The sequence below is a fragment of the Trachurus trachurus genome (assembly GCF_905171665.1).
Source record: "Trachurus trachurus genome assembly, chromosome: 16".
Lineage (NCBI taxonomy): Eukaryota > Metazoa > Chordata > Actinopteri > Carangiformes > Carangidae > Trachurus > Trachurus trachurus.
This window is the reverse complement of record NC_139902.1, coordinates 14,334,425-14,356,007: the sequence shown is the minus strand read 5'-3', so window position 1 is coordinate 14,356,007 and position 21,583 is coordinate 14,334,425. Positions and strand designations below refer to the sequence as shown.

At 42.0% G+C, this 21,583-nt stretch overlaps 2 protein-coding genes across 9 annotated transcripts in view; both read right to left on the bottom strand.

The window, feature by feature from the left end:
* Positions 1-2,390, bottom strand: part of pou2f2b (POU class 2 homeobox 2b) — a 60,724-nt gene extending 58,334 nt beyond the window's left edge. Inside the window, exons 1-2 of one of the 2 annotated variants that reach the window (XM_083990245.1) lie at positions 2,339-2,390; positions 2,040-2,088 (exon numbers count right to left, since the gene is read on the bottom strand). In XM_083990245.1, the coding sequence (XP_083846371.1) occupies positions 2,040-2,079 (40 nt within the window). In that variant the 5' untranslated portion in view covers positions 2,080-2,088; positions 2,339-2,390. Of the gene's footprint in view, positions 1-2,039; positions 2,166-2,338 lie in introns of those variants that run through there. The other variant, XM_083990244.1, reaches the window with a different exon arrangement.
* Positions 2,391-2,403: 13 nt separating this feature from the next.
* Positions 2,404-20,567, bottom strand: dedd1 (death effector domain-containing 1). 7 transcript variants are annotated; one of them, XR_014596063.1, is made up of 9 exons: positions 20,509-20,567; positions 19,947-20,146; positions 18,912-19,435; positions 18,618-18,746; positions 17,394-17,564; positions 8,806-9,174; positions 8,396-8,500; positions 6,599-6,742; positions 2,404-2,476 (listed from the first exon to the last, which is right to left on the bottom strand). XR_014596063.1 is itself a non-coding variant. In XM_083990249.1 (7 exons), exons 3-7 carry the CDS (start codon positions 19,384-19,386, stop codon positions 8,487-8,489), a joined length of 1,158 nt encoding a protein of 385 aa, XP_083846375.1. In that variant the 5' UTR covers positions 19,387-19,435; positions 19,947-20,146; positions 20,509-20,567; the 3' UTR covers positions 7,230-8,486. The 7 variants fall into 7 exon arrangements, 3 of the variants coding, with proteins under 3 accessions (XP_083846375.1, XP_083846373.1, XP_083846374.1); XR_014596062.1 differs by having other exon boundaries at positions 8,396-9,174; XR_014596065.1 differs by lacking the exons at positions 2,404-2,476; positions 6,599-6,742 and adding an exon at positions 7,230-7,855.
* Between the last annotated feature and the right edge of the window lie 1,016 nt (positions 20,568-21,583).

Sequence of the window (21,583 nt, the reverse complement as noted above, 5' to 3'; positions counted from 1 at the left end):
TTTGAGACATGTGTGCACTGTGGTTCACAGTTTTTACACACACGTTGCACTGTTATTTCATATGTTGACCGTAAACTGTTCACACATGTCTTTGTGTGTTTTTTTCACATATGAAGGAGGAACTCTTTAACTCATCTGCATAACCGCTATTCACACAAGCTGAAATCTCAAATGACCCTACAAACTTATAGCTCACGTGGGGCTGATGCAGTAACCCTGCCTTACAGTCATTACAGTTTAATCTACCCCTTGTGTGTTTGCCTCCTAAAATAAAAAATAAATAAATACAACATGGGACATTTGGGACAGTGTTATCAGACAAAAACATGATGTCCCTCATCAACGCAATATGTGTTAAGGTCATGAGACGCTACTGAGGGGAGAAAATGACCTTGTAGTGTGCATCATTTTACTCGAGAGTAAAGGTCAGGCAGAAATGAGCGGAAATGTGTTGGGAAGCCACATTTGAACCAAACCACAGCAGTGAAAATTTTAGCACCAGCAGCCACTGAAGAGCGGTGTCTGTCAGCACCAGACTGTGCGCAAACAGTGCATAAATGCTATGGCAGATATTAAGAAGCCACAGATGATTACGTGAGGTTTTGGTGGTACGTGATGAGAAGCTGGGAGATTGCCACATACGTTCAGTGAACGTTATAACGGAGCAGTTTGCTATACACCGGGCATCAAGCAGCCAGCGCAGCGCAGCGGCCAGGCGGGGAGGCAAGCCTCGGCTGGGAGGTGCACTGTCCACTGGCCGCTCCGCTCCTCTCCTCTCCTCTGGCGGTGCGAGCGCTCTGCTCGGCCTTATAAAGCCAATAGATCTCCTCCTTTTAATTGATTTTCTCATAATTAACTCAGTCTGTCCATCGATTTCCCTTCTGCGGCAGATCAGCACTCACCGAGCTGAGGTGTTATTGTGCTATCTGCGGGCATGTGGATACCGTCGAGCAAATATCGACCACATTGATTAAAAACCTCCCAGCGCGAGTGAATCTGGCCGTAAACCGCAGTCTTACAGGCTACATTATGCACAAATTAAGACACAGGTTGCCCATTAACACACCGGCCTGCGCACGCACCTGTGCGTAAAGAGCTCTCAAATCAACCATGGCCGTTCACAATTAGAAACCAAACAACCCAGAGGAGACAGCGGAACAATAGAATGTAAACAGTGTAAATCATAATGCAGCTGTCTCTGTTTCAACATCACTCTTCCTCTAAGCCATGAAGCTCCACATGCTGCCAGATGTGCATGGATTCAAATGTGAGTGGCGGCATTACGCGCACAAAAAAAGAAAAGAAAAGAAAAAAGACACTGCATCGATCCAGCAACAATGACAACAACAACCACCACACACTCAGTCACATCGTGTATATGAGGGGGAAATAATGTGCACGAAGAGAGAAAGCATTACTACAGGTGCAGGGCTGCAGCGACACTTCCGTATTATGCATAACACAGGAGCATATTCCGAATCAAATATTCCCGCGATAATACAACATGCAGAGCAGGCAAGAAGACACAACGCTATTCGTCCGCGGAGCAAAGGAGCAAGGGAGGATAGGAGAGAGAGAGAGGGGTAGGGAAAGGGGATAGGAGAGAGGGAGTGAGAGTCAGAACACGAGGGTTGCCCCCGTGAATTAGTTTCTTTCTAATCAATAAAAAAAAGCCCAACCCCGCACAAAAAAAGAAGAAAATCATTAGGACCGATATTTCTCTACCCCTTTGCACTGTCCTTCCCCAGGTCGCTGCCATGGGGAAAGTCCGGCTCCTCAGCAAGTGGACTCAAATATTTCGCCTCTTTTTTTTTTTTGAACTGACAGAACAGAGAGGTTGTGCTTTGAGAAGGGAAAGGGGAGTGTATGGTATAGACGAAAGGTGAAAAGACACATGGAGGAAAAGGAGTTAAGTCTGCAGGATGCATATCTGAGCCGCCCCCCCACCACCACACTCACCATCATCCCAACCCAACCCACCCTCCCTAGAATCATTTCCTTGTTGTTTTGTTTTTCTTTTTGTGGATGTGAAAATTTACCAGTGCTTCCATCGGTGAACGTCTCCATCCTCCCCGCCATGCGAGCAGCCTGTCTGGACAAGAGAGGGATGGAGAGCTAAAAGATGGGGGGAGAGGGTACGGGGGAGGCAGAGGTGCATGTAAGGGGGGGCCAGTGTGTGTGTGTGTGTGTGTGTATCTGTGTGTGCGTGGGGTGGGGGTGGTGGTGGGGTTGATCTGGGTTGGGGCTCAGCATTAAACTGCGGGGTGTTGTGAGGGGGGCGGTTAGAGGTGTGTGTGTGTGGGGGGGGGGGGGGGGGGACATATGGTTACACCCTAACCTTTCATGTCCCCCTTCTCTCTCTCTCTCTCTGTCCCTCCTTGTCCCTCTTTCTCTCTCCATCTCGCACCCTCGAAGTATGTCTCTCAGTGGTTTCCATGGCGACCCGGTGGCTGTGGTGGTGCTGCTGCTGCTGCTGCTGCTGAGGAGGAGAAAGAGGCGCGTGCGTGAGAGGGGGGAAGGATTGAGGAAAGCCAAGTGCAAGGAAGGGTTCGTGACACATCTGAGGTAATTAACAATCAAACGCATTTCGAGGATTAATTATCACTGCACAAACCTCATGTTATGTTCTCTTAAAGATGCCAGTGTGCCGGTGGGATGTTTATGGTGCTGATTTAGGGGCCCAGTGTGACACAGGGGCTGAGTGGCCTGCATAATAATGCCGTTAAGTATAAACAAACCATAAAGTTTTTCAAGTTAACATTTTAAATCAACACGTGCCCTGGGAGCTTTTTTTTTTCTTCCCCTGCTCTGAGCGCTGTAACTTTACGGCAGGAGGACAGATGCCTCGAACATGACAGTGGATATTGAGCAGGAGCTCTGCTGCTTTGAATAAGAGGCCTCCTCAAATTCATCCGGTGATTCATCTGTGTGCTGCCACCTGCAGGCCACACAAAACACAATCTCACCTTTCAGATGACATCGATAAACTTGGTTTGCATGTTGTTGTATTTGATTAAAAGAAAACGTAATAACCCAATCACGCAAATTACAACGGATCCAATGCCAAACTAAATATCTTTTTTAATGTCTTCAACTGCCAAGCAAGGAAACATCCAAATAAAGCAATTCTCTTCTGGCCTACATTTATATTTGAAGCAATTACAGACAAATTGCCTCAGATTTCAGTATTTGGAAGAATTCTTGAAATTAGTTGTGACTGCCTGCTTTACAACGACAGTCTGTGCAAAGCCAAGAAGATCACCTAATCTAATTTTCTCTCCTCAATAAAAGCTGTAGAATTTCCCCCATCAGAGGGATGTACCATATGCTGCAGGGTATACATACAATAATGGCAGCCCCAGTGGGCCAGCAGAAGGCTATAGTGTCTATCAGCTTTAGATGACACGTTTTGATAGGAGACTGATTTAGGCCTGAGCTACCGCAAGATGACTTGAGTCTCCATCCAATCAAGCAGGTGCGAAGAACACCTGTGGACAGTGGAATAAAGTCTTCAGGAGGAGGATGATGACCAGTGTCCTGCCACACAACCCAGCATTACATTAGCTTTTTTCACCACAATACAATTTGCACCATGGAACATGAAACCACCTCTGATGTCTCTATGAAGTGCTTTAGGCAATAAACACAACCTTCACCTCACCAAGTCTTCAGTGTGCTATGTTGTAAAAAATAAAAATAAAAATAAATAAAAAATAAAGATTGCTTTATATATTTTAGTCCAAGTTATTCCCTGTTGCACGTAACACAAAGTGAAAACACATGTTGAAACCGATCGCCTCATTAAAAAAACAATATAGCTGTATTTCTTTTTTTCAATATTGGTTCCATTATTGTTTCCCTCTCACCATGCCTTATTTGGGCTTCTTGTCCTCCAGTATACTGCATCACAGGCCTGCCACCGGTCTGCACCAGCTCTGTTACCATAGCAACGGGGTCTTTGACCCTGTCTGTGGAAACCTTGACCTGGATGTAGATCAGTGAGGCATCAAGGGAGCCTATTGGCTGAAAGCTGCTGCTGCAGCAGAGAGATGTGATTGTGGAGGTGGAGGTGGTGGTGATGGCGTTTGGCTCCAAAGGCTCACTAGGATCCTGGGGTCGGCTGCGACCAACAGAATCTTGTCCTCGACTCCTCGGACATGTGGGATGGGCTTCTTTACTTTGATCAATGTTGTATTGGATGGTATTCATTAATGAAAACATTGGAAAATCAGCTTGCATGGCTGGAGGTGGTATTATCTACCTACCAGCGCCTCTAAAGCTTTTAAATTAAGAAAATGATTGTGCTCAAATATTTCTGCATGGATAGCACTCAGCAACGCTAGTGGGCAAAGCAAACGGGCTGCTGGATAGCCTAGATGGTTGTACCTTCTGAACTCGTTTCAAGAGGGCAATTCAGTTCTCAAAATGCTGTGTCACATTATTCCTTCAGCCATCCAGACATATAAGTGGTAAACCTTCTGGCTTCTGGCTACTGGACGTGTTGGTTGGAGAAATGTCAGTAGCAGCTGTTGAAGTGTGTTGGGGACACAGCAGTCAGGTTGCTGGAGAGTTGTTTTCTTCTGATGGAAACACCTCAGTGAAGACCTTCAGAGATCTGATTCCTCTGGGAGATGGGAGTCTGTCAGAAGAAACGGCAGGATTTGTTCATGGTGCTCTGCCTGTGCTTGTCCTTGGATATTTGTGAGCATAATGTTCCTGAGTGCTCCAGATATGCGCCCCGATTCTTTGGCAAACAAATCTCTCATAGTGGCAGGGTCATCCAAGAGGGAGTCATTGTTCAGAGGAGGAACATGGCAGCATCCTTTGAGTTGGACCTCTATAGTTTGCAGACTTCTCAGAAAGAGTGCCTAGGTCTCCCTGTGGGCATCACATCACTGGTCTTGCTTTAAGGCTGGGTGTGGTGAGAACTGGGCTTTCACAAATCTCAGTTTTCCCCAAGGCAGGCCTGGGGCAGTTGAGCTGGCCATCAAACAAGGCATACTCTGAATAGGGCAGAAACGGCCCTATCACGTTTTTCCCTAAGGGTTGATCCCACTTATTGTTCTCCATGATGGCAAGTCAATGATAAAACTTCATTTATATACTCACCCACATTTTTAAAGGCTGGGAGAGTGCTCTAAGTTTGTAATGAAGGTGACTTAATGTCAGCAAGTGACAAGGAAGCAGAGTACTATAGCGATAGAGATGAGACTGATATGGCAATCAACAAGAATGGATTAAATAAATACAATAAAAATCCAAATGGTAAGAAAAACAACTTGTGAATCTAAAATGATGAGTTGATTCCTGTATTTTGGGGTGTGTTATTATACATTAATGCGGATTCTTAACTCATCTGAAATGTCATTATGAACTCATTAGAAAAAAGTCAGGCTTATTAGTGTTTCTGACACCATAGATGAAGGAGGCAAAAAAGCCTTGTTAAGTGTGCAAGTGAAAACACTAAATGCAAGTTAAAACTAATCTCAGTAGATGGAAGATTGAATTAAAAAAAAAAAAGTTCATTATCCAACATGCTGTCCGCCTCTTGATGGATTTTTGTTGGAGGTACTTATAACACCTCCAAATTACATATTACTACATACTGCATGACCTAACCTTGAACCACAGCCTGCCTAAAACCCATCACAGTGCCAGTCCGGAGTGCTTACTTATATTTCCGAATGAAATGAGGTGGCTCTTCAAAGTGCCCTTTAGCCGACATTTACATTATTTATTCTTATGTGCTTGAGGACTGTGTTGGTCTACATCAGAGGACTTAATTATGTCCAAGGAGGCTCAGTGATAAGTCAAAGTCCTCACTTACCAGAGACTCAACACTTACAATAAAATAAACTAGCTAGGCTAGTGACTCATCTCTGCTCCTACTAAATTAAGTATTGACTTGGTCCTCAAAACAGATTTACAAATGTAAAGAATACAATGCTTTTTATTATTCTTAAGAATTTGTCAGTATCTTTCTCCTACAGTGCTAAATAATTGAGATGTATAAAGTGCATTAAAGAAAAGCTAAATATCAAGCTAAAGGAGAGGCGCATAATCCAAAATCTGCAGGTCGTCACATAACCTGAAGCAAAGATATTAACTATTAGAGAATAAGTAGAAGCACTTTAAAAGTCAAGTTTGCAGTTTGTAGGCTTGTAGCTAGCATATAGATTTTAAATATTATATAGCACATATTTTGATGTGGAAAGGATCCTTCCTAACATCAGTCTTGAGGACCAGAACCACGGCTGATCTTAAACTGTGTCATCCTGTAATTTTGCGGATACAAATTGCAATTTAATGTCTAAAACATTACACTCGTGATTGAAACGAAATTATCTTGTAAAAAAAAATCTTTTCATGATGTGTCATTTATAGATGTCAATATAATTTGCCATAATTGTTAAGTGTAAATGCTTAACTGTTGAAATTGAAAAACTGCAAAATTATTGGTAATGGTTTTACGTCACTCAATTCAATGTGAAAACCAGCAGTGCCGTGTCATTATGTTCCCTGCAGTAAGAGAATAGTATAAGGAAGAAAAGAAATGGCACAAAGATAGGTAGTTTGATAAGATGTTGGAAGCACACACCATTCTGGAGTCTCATCGCGCTGACAGCTTAGAGCAAGGAGAAATAATTAAGGATGTGATCCACGGTGACCTGCATTCAGTGGACCTCTTCAGACCGTTTGGGGGCAGGGAGAGGGCACGTTCCCACTAATACAGGTAGGGAGGCTGGAGGGAAAGATGACAATTTAGAAAACTGCTCAAAATAACAAACACTATAACAAAGTGTGATACAAAGACATTCAAAGACAGACAGGGATTTCATAATGTGAGGAGCATAGGGAGACATGATTTTACAGATATAAAGATGGCTCATTAAAAAAAAGAAATTGTGGGATACACTTGCATGTATACTGTGATAAATAAATTACATTTTTAGATGGTATACATTTAAAAATAATAATAATTTTAAACTTTCAATTGAACAATAACTGTCTCAACTACTTAAAATGCACAACAGCTTGTCTCAAAAATGTTTCTTATTGAAACTGGACAAATAAGACAACTTGTGAAATTTGTATAATACAATGATAGGGTGGACACATGTATTTTTAGAAAGTCCTCCTATTGCATGACAGTATTTTAGGTATTACTACAATTAACATTTAGTTAGTAAGTCAATGCACACAACAACGTTTGTCCATGAAACCTTTATTATTCACCAGAAATGATTTTTAACATACAAAGATTTCCACAAAAAGAACTGCTATACCAAAATGAAATTTTCTGAACAAATATTTTCATGAATAACATAATTTCCCCCCAATGAACAATACAAACATATGTACATAAATTTGTTTACCAAAAACACATAAGTAAACATGGAAATTGTCCATTGTTCCTTCCTCTACCCAGCCAGTGCAGCCCTGCACTTCAGACAGTAGCAAATCTGTCTGCTTAAGTCGTGCCTGTATGAAGGGACTTAGAGTGAGGGGCCTTATTGATCGTCTTCTATGAGTGAAGTCCAGGCATTAGTTCCAGCAGGGTGAGTAGACAGCTGTCCATGAGCCACTCTACTGGGCCTACATAGCAGGGCTGAGTGGAGCTGGGATGTGCACTTTTGATTTTGATCTCCCCAACATCACTTCTATTGACCGACGCACTGTCCTGTGCTTTACTTGCTGAGAGAAGCACTTGCTGGGGCCTCGCTGGAAGCCCGGACACAAGCCACCATTGCATTATCCGAGTAGCTGTTGACAAGCTTGTGATGATGAATCCTCCATGGTCTGCTGAGGCCTAGCCCTAATCACTGCTGTCATCTACTGGCAACTGCTGTATCCACTGACCACGGCAATCACAAGTTGGGTTATCGTGGTACACAAGGCTGAGAATCCTAGTGTTTGTTATCTAGGTGTATATGTGTGGACAAGGATCTCCAAAGTTAGACAGAAGGTCGGTTTTTACCAAGAGCTCGATTTCCTCACACATTTTTCAATGAACAGAAACTTTTCCTAAGAGGTAACTTTGTTCTTTAAATCAGTTTTAATTAGGCTAGAATCAGTGCAAGTGACAATTCTTAGTAATGCTCATGTCGTTAACGAATGATTGGTTTAGTGTAGTGGTCAGTTTCCTTTTTTAAGAAAATTCATGAGGCATGTTGGAATTTGAAAGTCCACAGGCCAAACATTAAAACTGACAGAATGTGCAATTAAGGAGGTTATGGTATTTTGGCCCATTAAGGCTGTGTTTGAGTAGCTGGTCTCAATGTAAATCAAGAGCATGTCACTGTGACGACACTACATAGTATTGTGTGCCATTTATGGCAGCCCAGATATTTCATTTATAATTGTTTAACTTATATTTATGTTAGGAGGGGCTTACCAATTGATCTTGTGGCACATGGCTTGCTTGATCCTGCTCTCACAGACACTATGAGGAAAAATCTTGATATATGCCGTTTCATCCTGCTGTCCTACAAAGTAGCACCTGTGCATGAATCCAAAGGGAAAGCACATTGATCCGTTATTATTCATCTTTCTCTCACAAACAATGGAAATGGTTCGACTGTTGAAAATAAAGGCCATATGAACAAAAACAACCAATGGTAAGTGCTGCCATCTAGTGGTTATTACCTGGATTGCATTTACAAAAGGAGGCCTTAAAATGCTTCAGAATTTGCCTGCATCTTTAACTTTCAATAGAATTCAATGCAATTCCATTCTACATCGTAAATATAATACACCCCAGTGTGTTATCAGCCTACACAGCCCACTGAGTCTCTGTGTGCCCACCATCACTGAATGACAGCCTGGCTCTCAGCAGCCTTCGGCCCTCCTCGTAGTCGTCCTGGTCCACACTGATCAGCAGGCGGACTCCTTCTGTGCCCGCTGCCATCCTCAGGGAGTCTGTGATGAAAACTCCCTTCAGGGCCTCCAGTAGAGCTCCACTTAGGTAGTCACCCCAGAAAGCCTCGAGGTTCTCCAGTTCTGTGAACTTGATGTCGCAGACGATGGAGCCCAGGTCTCTGGCACGTAGCAGCAAGCTGGCCTGGCTGAACAACTCAAACTGTCGCTCCAGTGGCTGCTGCTTGTCTGAAGAGACACCGTCGCGGAGTGCCGACTCATGCTCCAGGTATTCAGCCCGAACACGCAGACGGATATCTGATAACGGAAGAGGGAGGAAGCAGTGGAGGAAAAAAGGGATGAGGGTGTGGTGGGGGGAAAGTGAGGGGTGAAATAATGGAAGAGTACAGGAGAGAGTGAATAATGAGGGCAAGGCAAATAACAGTGAATAAAAGGAGGAAGGACAGAGGGGAAAACAAGAGCAAAAGGGTGAGGAAAGGGAGAAAAGGTTACAGAAAAAGTGAAAAGAAGTGAACAGTGGCAGTCAAAAGTGGATAGGCCCACATAAACACAAAGGGAGGAGGTCAGGAAGTCAAAATAAAGGGTAGACAAACAGGAACAAGAAAAAAAATCATTAAATGATAGCTCATTGAGATATCTACACTACATTATGAAGCAGGGATTTAAAATAATGTTCAAGAGCACAGAGTTCCCAAAAGAAGATTTTGATACGAGAGATATTTGAGCAGTGAAATACTTGATGATACTACTTTCATTTCCTCTGTCAAAAGAGCTAATACACTGGTGTAGCAGGGCAGAGCAAACTTAATAATGTGTGGCACTGGAACTATACAAACCCAGCTATGACAACCATGTGAATCTTTGTGCTAAATACTGCTTCAAGTCCATCAGAATTAGTTTTGGTGAAAATAAAATTGACACAGAGATACACTCTGCAACTGAGTCTGTAGTGTAGTTCCTTTTCTTCTCAGCCTTTTACACTGGATAAGGTATTAATGTCAGCTGAAAACTATAGTGATGGATGAAAATTTACAACCATATTTTAGGACATTTTCAACATAAATCAGGGCGTTTGTGTAATGAATCCATCCAAATGAACGTGGAAACCTCAGACAAATATGGTTGGCATAAAGAAAGCAACTTAACAGTGTCAAGCTCTGGAGAGGCTTTTTGCTCAAGCCTGGTGTTTAAACAGGCTACATTCATTCTGATCAACGTGTTTAATGCTGACAACAGATAGCTCCCGTAGTTCCTCAGTAACAGGATTGGCGGTCATGCAACAGCACAGCGAGAAAGATCAGAGGATACATACTGTGCTGAGCAAGAGCACTGCTGAGCCCGTCCCCCATGTCATTATTCCAGAACTTCGAGTGGAAACCAGCTGCTGACGACTTTTGCTGCAACAAAAATCCATCTTTCCCACTCAAACCCCTTTAATTTAGAGGTACACAGTATTTACTGCCAGTGACATCCATAACTCTCATCAATGTCTCATTGCAAAGCTATGCAGAAACCTTTTTTTCCAAGCTGTTTCAAAACCAGTGTTGCGCCCAGTCTGCATGTAAAACCCTGCACAAAAAAACCCCCCACTTTGCTGCTCTCAACCAAAAAAGATCAAATAAAAAAAGGGACTAATAAAGTAAAATCTTAATAACTGAAAAATAATGTGTCAAATACATCTGACTTCACATCAGTCAAAATCAGACGCACGTGTGTAAAGCTTATAATTAAGGTGCTGATGGAAATACAATGACCAGAGTTTCAGTCATGGAACAGAAGGACCTTATTACAGAAGAGCAACAAGGACCTGCCTTAACAACTTGAGGATATGCACCTGGTTATCTAAAAAGTCGCTATGACTCCATAGATAAATGATACATGCTTCAACTCATGAGCTGTGCCTACCCCTTCTCCATTCATATTTTGTCTGGGGCTTTGGGGAATGGTGCAAGACTCGTGGGGGATGAAGTTTGGAAAATGCCAACATTAGAAATGCAAATGTTGAATTAAGGCATTGATTTTGCATCTCTTAACATTTGTAGGAGAGTGATAATCAAACACTGGCTTTTGCATTCATGCTTCATAAGGCTGTAATTAGATTACTATGAAAACAGAGGATTGGATCAAAGGGGACGGTTAATCAATAAGGTTTAACAAATGTTTAAAATATGCAGAGTTGGAAATAAGATCCAAAACCCACTTGCAGAAGGAGTTAATTCCATTATGCTTAAGTTAGCTCATACAAAAAAGAATGAAAGTAAAAAATAATTTTCTTCATTAAAAGGAATTATGGTACAACAACATTAAACACTGACATTATACAGGATTCCATGAGACATGTAGCAATGATCTGACAGATTACTAAACCCTGGTCCTATTACAATGGCTCAAATATTTGATATTTGTCAGTAATGATGGTTCTTCAGATCAGTCAGATCATAATACATACTGTACAGGTGCAGGATTGATACATTTTTTTTTAGGAAACCATGTCATTCCACAGATCATAACTGTGTCTAGAGGACTTAACTGCCTATAACAAGTATGGATCCCCCATTTTTCATGTTTTATTGTTTTACAGCATTCAGTAATGGTGGACTGCCAACATCTGGCCAAACTGGATAGACAAAGTACCTTTGCAAACAATTGCTAATTAACACTAATCACTTCCTCAAAAGTACTGGTCAAGGGAAGCGCACACAATGCAACAATAACATGCATAATCATGAAAAAGTGATTGTGTCCAGAGAGAGCCACATTTAAATAGAGTGCTTAAGCAACTGAAGGCATAAGCAACTAAAAGCAAGGGCACCAAGAGGCAAATGGAAACTCTGCAGGAGTCGATGGCTCTGATGGGAGACACTGTGTGCATGCAACCATCACGTAGCTGCAGAGAAAGTCAGCACAGGAAAAACAATGACAAGCCATCTCCTTCAAAGAGGAATGAAGTTTTAAGGCCTAACAAAACTGAGGATTTTGTCATAAGTCAATCACTGCTCAGCCCAACAAACACACTATCCCCTCTATCAAGTGCAATGGTGGCAGTATCATGCTGTGGGATGGATCTCTGCAGTAGGACCCGTATTGCTTGAGAAGGTAGAGACCAAATTGAATGCAGCAAATTACAGAGAAATCCTTGAGGAAAACCTGCTGTACAGTAGACTGCAGAAGGACTGTGGCTCAGACTCATTTCTCAGCACAATAACCTAGAAATGTGTGCAGGCTTGCCTTAACTTGGACTAAATCCTTATCAAAAATGCATCTGCTAGGATCCAATGTTGTAAAAGAATAAAACATAAAATTACTAAGGAGGGGGAGTTGAAAACACAGCACATGTCTGATCCTTGCAAACATTGACAAATCATCAGTGTGTCCAAGCAGAACGTCAAATAAGGCAGTCACCTTAAAGGGGGGACAGAGTCCTTAAACCTTTTACAATATTCAGTAGGAACTAAGTGAAATATGAAGTTAAATCACAGTTCGACCTTTTGGATCATTACACTGTGTGAGGGCTGTGGCTATGATAAACACCTGCCCTTCATGCAATTACTGTATTTATGGATGGCCTCCGTTTCTACCTTCCCATTTCATACTTAGCAGGATGGAGGTAGAGATAGTGGTACTGAGCAGAAGGCCATTTAAAACCAGAGGAACACAGTGATAGTCATTTTGTTAGGGTTACAGAGCACTTCACGCTTCATCAGACACAGAGACATCCACTTAGACAGGACATTAGGAAGCACAGCTTTCATTTTCTCACTTTAAACACCAAGCCCGTTTGGCTTCCTCCATCTCACCGCCCAAAAAAAAAAAAAAAAAAAAGTTTAAGTACCCATTTACGAGGAGTCACTTGGCACGGAGAACTTCAACTCTTTATCGATCCGTTTTTCTGCTGAACGACTGACCGAGAGAGTGGAGAGTTAGGGGTGTATTGAGAGACAGGCAGACAGAACTCTCTCTTTTCCCCATAGACAATAATCACCCTCTGTACCATTTTGCGTAGTTTGAGCATTTAGTGTTCGTTCTCTCCCTCTCATTGTGTGTAAGGACACTGTTTTCCTGACACACAGGTTGGTCTGTTTAGAACTGTGAACACAGAGAAAGGAGAGAAAGAGAGAAAGAGACAAGCACAAGTGGGTTGGATATCTGTCGAATGGGTTGTTTTTTCAACATCAAGCAGGCATGGCACAGCACTCACTTCTCTTAGTTGTAATGAGGTTTGAGTCAGGGCAACAGTCGATTCTGACAAGTTAATCAGCTCAGAAATGCGGGTTATTGTAGCTCTACAATATAATATGGTTGCGTCTAAGTGGGATGCTTGGGACTACTCTTACGTTGACCAATCCCATACCTTAACCATCCAATTATTAAAGCCCCGACCGTAACGTTATTCAACAATGTCCATTAAACCAAGTAAGGGCCTTTCACAAGCACCCCATTTAGATTGCACAAGACTGCTGCTGAGCTGAAGGTACACCTTATGGGCATTTGTAACAGCAGCTGTCATTGTCAGAATGTAATTGAGACACTTCACTGAAAATGATCTGAGAGCTGAATCATGACAAGAAAGAGTATTTGAAGTCTGTTTAAATGCTAGGGGCCAGCATTGGACTGAACCGCCCTATCTATCTCTGCTCCCTCTTGACAAACGCACACCCAGGACTCACACGGGGCACAGAGATAAGATACAGCAGGAGCTTCCTTCAGCAGAGCACTGTTGGGTTATTTTCCTCAGAACTGCTTGAGTAAAGGTTACATAGGCCTTTTTTTCTTTTTTATAAACGACTGCCTGTTGGCAGCCATTTTAGATGGCCTGAAATGAAATACGGAGCCAGTCTTTGTCAATGTATGAATACATGTGTCAAATTACCATTTGTAGAACTTGAAGTTCCCGGAGGTGGCTTAAATAACCTCTTTGATCGCCATTATGAGTTGAGCTGATTAAAACTTAGGGCAGACTTTGATGGAGATGGTGCGACAGGAAATAATGGCCCCAAAAAGGTTTCCCACATGCGGTGATAACTGGCACTTTCACAAACATGTCCAGCTTATTCCTGTTTTCCTTTCTTCTTCTTTTTTTGTCTTGCAGGTATAGACTGGGCTTTACTGCCACAAGTTAAGCTCTTCAGTGTCCTTCACTAAACCCTAAACTGACAAACCAAATACTGGCACTCAACGATGGATAATCTTCTTGTTTATAGTAGGCCACAGTAAACAAGAAGATTATCCATCTTTGTGTGCTGGTACATGATTTGTCAGGTCAGGCTGCTATGACCGTGCTCCAGATACATCGTTCAAGATTTGGAGCTGTACACGCCGTTCTTCACTAAACATAAAGCTCATTGAAACCGTAACCACAGTAAATCTAAAATTACACAAAATCATTTGACGCTATCACATTCTGGCTTTTCTGTTGCTGTAAATGGTTTCAGGGCCAGTTCTAAATAATGTTTCAGATCTTGTATTACTTTTACATCTTTGAGCACAGCAACAACTTGTGTTGAATTTCTCTGCAATTTCATCACTATGCTAATCTGTGATATCAAGCAAAAACTCTCTACACTCCAGCCTCGGTATAATATTTGAAAATGCAGAGTGCAGCACTCAAATTTCCACAGGAAACATCACAGTGGAGCATTTACTGTAGCACTATTGAGTCCTTCTACCTAATTTTTGTTCATATTCGTATTTGCCGTCTGCTGGCACAGCTGCAAATGTATCACGATTTAGCAGGTCAACTGGCTGACCAAGGCTTACAATTGCATGCTGGACTTCGATCATATTACTTTATAGTATTGTTTTTGTTGTCTTAACAAAAACAAACACATTCATTGGCCATATTTGTGAAAATGCATCAACTTCACCAGGGCAATTATCCACAAAGAACATTTAAAAATAGACTTTCACCACATGTATCCCCAAAGGAACAGTTTTAATGAGATTAAATTTCCAGGGATTTTTGATTGCTTGCATTTTTGCCTTGAGCATCAGCTGTAAACTTAATGGTAATTTTTAAGGCTTGCTGCTGAAGACTCTTGTCAGTTCTGTGAAACACTGACACCAACAATCCTTGTCAGAAACAAGATAAATAAGGAATCTCAAACTGAATAATTTTTCATCCACAGTTCACAACACTAGATAACATTACAGGATGATTTCTTGAGAGCACATTATGTTTTCTGAAGGGGACAGGGTAGGGGTCAGCTACATTAAGATACACAAGCAACCAATACAGAGCAAAGTGGCAGCACCAACCCCTGTTGTAACAAGGTGGAGAGCCTCTTTTACCTTAGGCATCCGCCCAGACTTGTGAGAGAGCGCATGACTGAGTTGATCACACACACTGCAGTATGTATGGACAGAGTGGAGTGACAGACTGTTTTGTTTTGTTCCTCAGTCTCCCCCTCTGTCTCCATGATCCATTGTGTCTTTAGGTTACTCGATCTGAGTCACAATCCTGAGTCAACCTGGTGGAATCAAATGTGGAGTCAAGACAGCAACATGTTTATAGTCACAGGCACATCACTCATTCTGAATAGCTAAGATGGGCTGTCTTCATTGTGGTTGGTTTTTCTTTTTTAATTGATTCAGAATCATTGGGCCTTTGTGGAATTAGTATTTCTGACCAACAGGCGATGATCATTCAAAAGAAATGTTTGAGAAGGTCTACATGATGGGTAAGCAAACATCACACAAAGAGCAACTGATGTTAAGTTCTGGACAGCATTGTGCTAAAAACAACTAGCTTTGACTGATTAAAAAGGCAGACAATAGGTGAAGCATGGAACAGGGCATTGATAACGGATTGTATAGTGCAGCTTTCCAGAGAAGATAGATCGGCTTTGAGCAACTGCTCAAAATCCTCTTTCAGAAAGATATGCAAGGTTTGAGAGTTGACTCGTGTGACTTTGTGTCAAGCTTGATGAGGGGCTGCATCCAGTGGTGACTGAACAATTTCTTTCAGTATAGAGTAGACAAAAGGACAGGAGACAACCTACCAGTCTGCACTCTTATCAACAGCAGCAGTTGAACATAGTCCAATGGGTTAGAAAAAAGGTGTGGGGAAAGGTGCAAAGAGGGGCTGAATGGAGAAACAGAGAGGGTGACAAGATTTCCCTGCTGTTGATGTTACTGTTAAGAGCATGACAATGTCAGAGCATGACAATGAATAAGAATGTCAGTCAACTGAAATTAATGCGCAAGCAATTTGATACTTGATGTACTATTTTCTGTGTTGAATCAACTGCTGTGAACTTAAAGGACAATTCCAGGCAAATTCAACTCGGGGCTGTATTTTCTTAACATTTTAGGTCTAAAAGAAGGAATCTGAAGATTTTCAGTTTAATTGCTCCTGTTTTGCGGTAGTTGTGTCTGTCCCCGCATCGCCACGGCAGCGATGAATGGAGCGGATTGAAGTTCCGCTGCTTAGGCTGTTTACATCCCTCAAAGCCGCAATTTTTTTTCCCACAGACAGCGTCAGATGGCTACTCAAACATACACCGAGAAGTTTGTTTACTTCAAGCAAGCCGACATGTTTGTAAAACAAGTTGACGCGCTCGGTGTCTTTACATGCAGTCGGATGCTCCCGTTTCTGTCATAAACACAGGAATATCAACTCTTGACTTGCTTGAAGTAGGATGTAAACAGCCTAAGCAGCGTAACTTCAATCCGCTCCATTCATCGCTGCCGTGACGATGCGGGGACAGACACAACTACTGCAAAAAATAGGAGCAATTAAAATGAAAATCTTCAGATTCCTTCTTTTAGACCTAAAATGTTAGGAAAATACAGCCCCAAGTTGAATTTGCCCGGAATTGTCCTTTAAGTAGTGGAGTCCTAACTCATGTACTGTAGTAGAGCCAGATTATACTAGTGATGCAGAATTCATAGTCCAGTATTTGGCTTTTTGGTTTCAGCACATTTAAAATCTTAACATTGAACCACTGGTAGGGTTCATTCTCTTTAGTCCATCATTTTGATTTTGTACAACAGTCACAGTGTGCTGGCCAATTCCCTTCACTGCATATTTGTCCAGTATTAACAGTGTTAGTGTGGTTGATACTTAGGATTAACTGGACCAGTTCATCAGAAGTGTTAGTTATGCATCAAAACATTCTCTCTGCTCTTTCCACTTGTCTTGCTCCACATAAGAGAGTGAATAAAATAAGAAGATGAATTTTTGTTTGTATCGCAAAGTTTCACATTGGGGTTAAAAAGAAACACTGACTTGGTGCACAAAATTACTGTGCCTTAAGAGTTTATGTAAGGAGCATGACAACTCCTTAACTCAAGCTGAAGCTCAACATACACAGACAACAACAATTAGGAGGTCAAAACAGTTAAAGTGTAGATGCTGCAGTTAATAGATTGAACTAGATACTGGAACTTATATGGTTAATAAAGACAATGGAGGAGATGTGTTGCGACACAGAAACTGGAGGGATGAAGGCAGTACTGAAAGCAACAGATGAAAAACTATGGCAGAGACAAGTTAAGAATGCAGGAACAGCACTTACCACAGGACACTTTGTGTGGTGGTGGTGGTGGTGGTGGTGGTGGTGGGGGTGGTGGGGGTGGATGCAGCGGCTGGACCTGTCTGCATGTTTTCTTGGGCCTACGGCTCCAGCCATTTCCCCTCTTCTTCTTCTTCCTCCTGGCAGGTGGCCCAGGCATAGGAGGGTAAATACCTGACATAACAGGTATGGAATTAGTATGTGGAATTGGGCTAAAAAGACGTGAGCATGGATAGGTTGTCTATCCATTTCGGGTATGAAACACTGTAGCTTAAAGGGACAACGAGGAGTTTTGGAAAAGCGAAGCGTTTTCACACTACATTTATGAGCCTCTGCGCGCACCGTAAAATTATTTGACCGGCGCAAGACGGACTCATGTTTTCATTCATCAATAATTAAAGTCAGAGGTTCAAAGAGGTTCAGTTACTGTCGTAGTTCCGACCATAAACGGCGATTCAGCTGCGTTATTCTCATTAAAGGGATAGTTCACCCTAGAATGATATTTCGCTCATTATCTACTCACCCTCATGTTGACTAAGGGCTGGAAGAATTATCAGAGTCCACCGTCCCTTCTCTGAGTTACAGGGGGTCTCGGCGTAGCAGTGCATTTCAATGCAATGGTTGCAAAGGGACACCGGAGCTCTTCGTAAAAAAACACACACAAAAAAACATCCAAATACCTCCATGATGCTCGTATGTAATGTCCGTCTTGTGCTGAAGCCCCAAATTGCGTAATTGTCCCGAAAAAAATTAAATAAGTCTATATTTTAAGCTTGTTTGTAGCGGAAGCTTCTCGAAGCTCCTCTTCCTGGTCCGTCCAAATCTCGCGTGATTTGCGCCGGCGTCAGTGCGGTTACTGCGAATCACCCTTTAAGGAAACGCTGGTCGGCTCGACCAGCATTTCCGCCACCACTAATAATAACAAAATAACGATAGAGACAGAACGATATATTTATCGAAAATAGGCCCATTAACAAGTGTGGGTAGCGGAGATTCATCCACATTAACGTGAGACTTTTTTATAACCGAATAGAAACTCCTCGTTGTCCCTTTAAGATTCAACATTCTGGATTCAAGAAAATGCTTTTGTCTGCCACAAAATCTGTTAAGTTTTAATGTGACATTTTTAAACAGCTAGAACACATTTAAAAACATCAAGATATGCACACAATAAACTACATCTAACATGGTTGAAGTCATTAAAATACAATTCAACAGTGCACTTACCACTTCTCAATTGTTGTGTGAAGGATGGGAAAGGTATTTCTGTCTGTCTGTAGCTGTGTTGCATTCTGGAGAAACACATTAAATCTCTTTTCTGTGTTCCATATCCCCATCCAGTTCTCTCCGGAGATACTGAAAAGCATAAAATCATATAGGCTATTAGCAATCATTAGGCAAGGGCTATTAGGAAAGGCATGCAGATATGACTGACATTAGGGTCATTATATGGAGAGGCAGAAGCCACCGCAATCAACATAGTCTCAAAATCTGATAAGCACTCCTGTCATTCATCCTCACCTGTCCTCCTTTTCTTGTGGGACACTAAAGGCAGCAGATCATGACGAGTGAGGACTCTAAGTAGCTGCAGGAGTGGCTCCAGGTTGCCATCACTGAGGTATCCTCGCCTCTCTAGCTCTAGCAACAGCTCAAGGCCACTTTTGGGGTAACACGAGGGCACTAAGGGAGGCTGGGAGGCCTGAGGCTTTAGACGCCTCCAGGCCTTCAGCAGCTCAGGACTTGGGGACCAAGCCGAGTCATCTGGATCGCCCTCTCGGGGCTCGATTGTCCAGCCTGCTGGATCAAGAGGGTGCTGTGCAGAACAGGTTTCATTCAGAAGGAATGACAGCACCTCAATGTCGGTTTCTGTCAGATGAGAACCAACTATTTCAAAGACCTCATGGAGAGAAAGCATCCCATAGTAGTTTAGACACTCTGTTTCATCCCAGTGTAGTGAGTCTCTGAGGGGGTACCCTTGGTGATGGACTGCAGCCATAATCAGTGTCTGCCTATGGCCTTTCTCCACCTTCCCAGCTGTGTCAAGACTGTTCAGGACAAAACAAATATATAAATAAAACAAGCATTACATTAAAAGACATGTAAAAAAATGCTACTCGCCATAATGCAAAGTTTAGAAATACCAGCATGTGCTCTTAGCTTTAAAGGGGTTACAACCACCACTGAAAGTAAAACGCTGCACTGCAATGTAAGCCAGCAAAACAAATTACACATGTTTTTTTCGTGTAAGGACTGTATGCTTTAAAACTCTGTTTGACGTCTATTTCCTGCTCTGTCGCGTACTCGTGTATTTCCTGTACGTTGTATGTTTGTTGAACTTTGTGAGAATGCAAATGTGAACGAATTGTACTCTGTGTCGTTGGATTATGGTCTGTTCTCCGACAAGACTGAAAAACAACAGACGTTATCAAGCTAAGCGACATCCCACAAACGTCGTCTGCTCCGTCTGTGATATAGCCTCGAGCTAATATTAACGCCAGTGTTTTCGTCCAAATTTTGTTTTCGGGCCTGTTTCAGCAAACTCTGCAGCAGTCGTACCTCCTGTCGCAGTCTGCTCGACGCTGTCTTGCAACATGTAACGCGAAGGTCAACTCTGCGGTCTCGTCTCTTCCAAATAATATCTGCTAAATCAAATGGAGGCCGAAGAGACGGATAGTTGTATTTCCTCAGACGCCCAGCAGCCACCGGTGAAGCAAATTACCCTTCTGACTGGTTACGTAACACGTAGTCACGTTTCTCTGAGGGGGAAAAAAAAACAAACAAAACAAACATCAGCGAAAAAAATCCACATCCAACAGCTGTTAAATAAACATGCTCAGATTTTAGCAAGTACTTTCACGCTTAGCCGTATAATTACTTAAATATATCGAGTATACCTTTCACCGTGGACAAAAAATGGTGTTATATCAACAATAACAGACATTAACGGTAAAATACTTGATAGCAAACAACGTTGTTAGCTAACTTAACGTTAGCTTAACACGGGCCTCGATACAGACGGTCCGTGAGTCATATTGATACTAACGCCAAAAAAGAAACAGACACTAAATAGTTTGCTGCATTCCTTGACATTTAAAATGTAAAACAGCTGACGGCTCACCGTGCCAGTTGTTGGTGTTTTGATATCTGGATACTCCCACAGCGCCTTGCAGCAGCGGTGGTGACTGCACGAGGGATGGACCAATCGCAGTCCTCCGTCCGCGCCATGACGTCAGGTCACGTTTTAATGTCGCTGATCTGCAGTCAGATTTTCTCCACTGAAGCGGTGCAAATGTAAAAGAAAGCTGACCGCAAGTCAGCTGTCTGAAGACTATTGTCTCAGCTGTGCAGCAAAAATAAAAACAACAACTGGGACATACAGTATCTTCAAAACCTGAAGAGAACATTAAAAAATCTGGACGCTGTTTGTTGCTGATATGTTGGTAAGATTTGTGGGACAGAATTGTTTTCTTACAAGAAGCTATTTAGCGATTAGGCTAGTGGTGATAGTGGTACTCTGAAAGACACACTCCACTGCAAGTCAAAGTCAGAAGTCAAAGTCTTTTATATACAGTCTATGAGTCAGACTCACTTGACACACTGTAGTATTCTATGTAAGCATAATGAGGAAAATGTTGGCTAAATGAAGTGTGCAATTTATTGAATCTTTTTTTTTTTTTTTTGCAATTTATTGAATCATTAAAGTGTCAGCAGGATTTCTTTGTTGTAGTTGGGTGAGATGGAGCTGTATTAGGCAAATATTTACTTTTGTCAAAAATGAATGTGATTGTTTTGAATCACTACTAGATCGTATAGCTAGACTTTACAACTCATCTCATATGCAGGGCCAATGGAGCATAGTTTACTTTACAACAAAGTATTACATTTTGTGAACTTTTTATATGTTATTGTGCAGTTCTGAATTTGTTACGGAACTAACACAGCTGCATAAATAACCAGTGCATTGAAAGGAAATTCAATATTGTTCTCTGAACTGCAGTGGATGAAATGGCTCAAAATGCAGATACTCAAGTAGGGTGAATTCAGGTATATTGGGACAATTTTTGTAAATTCATTTTCTGAGCCATTTTTTGTCATCAAGATTAATAAATAACCCAACAAATGAGATATGTCTGGATTCCTCTAGGTGTCTGCATTCTTTATGTGAAACAATTATGTGCTAAAATTCTTTTGTG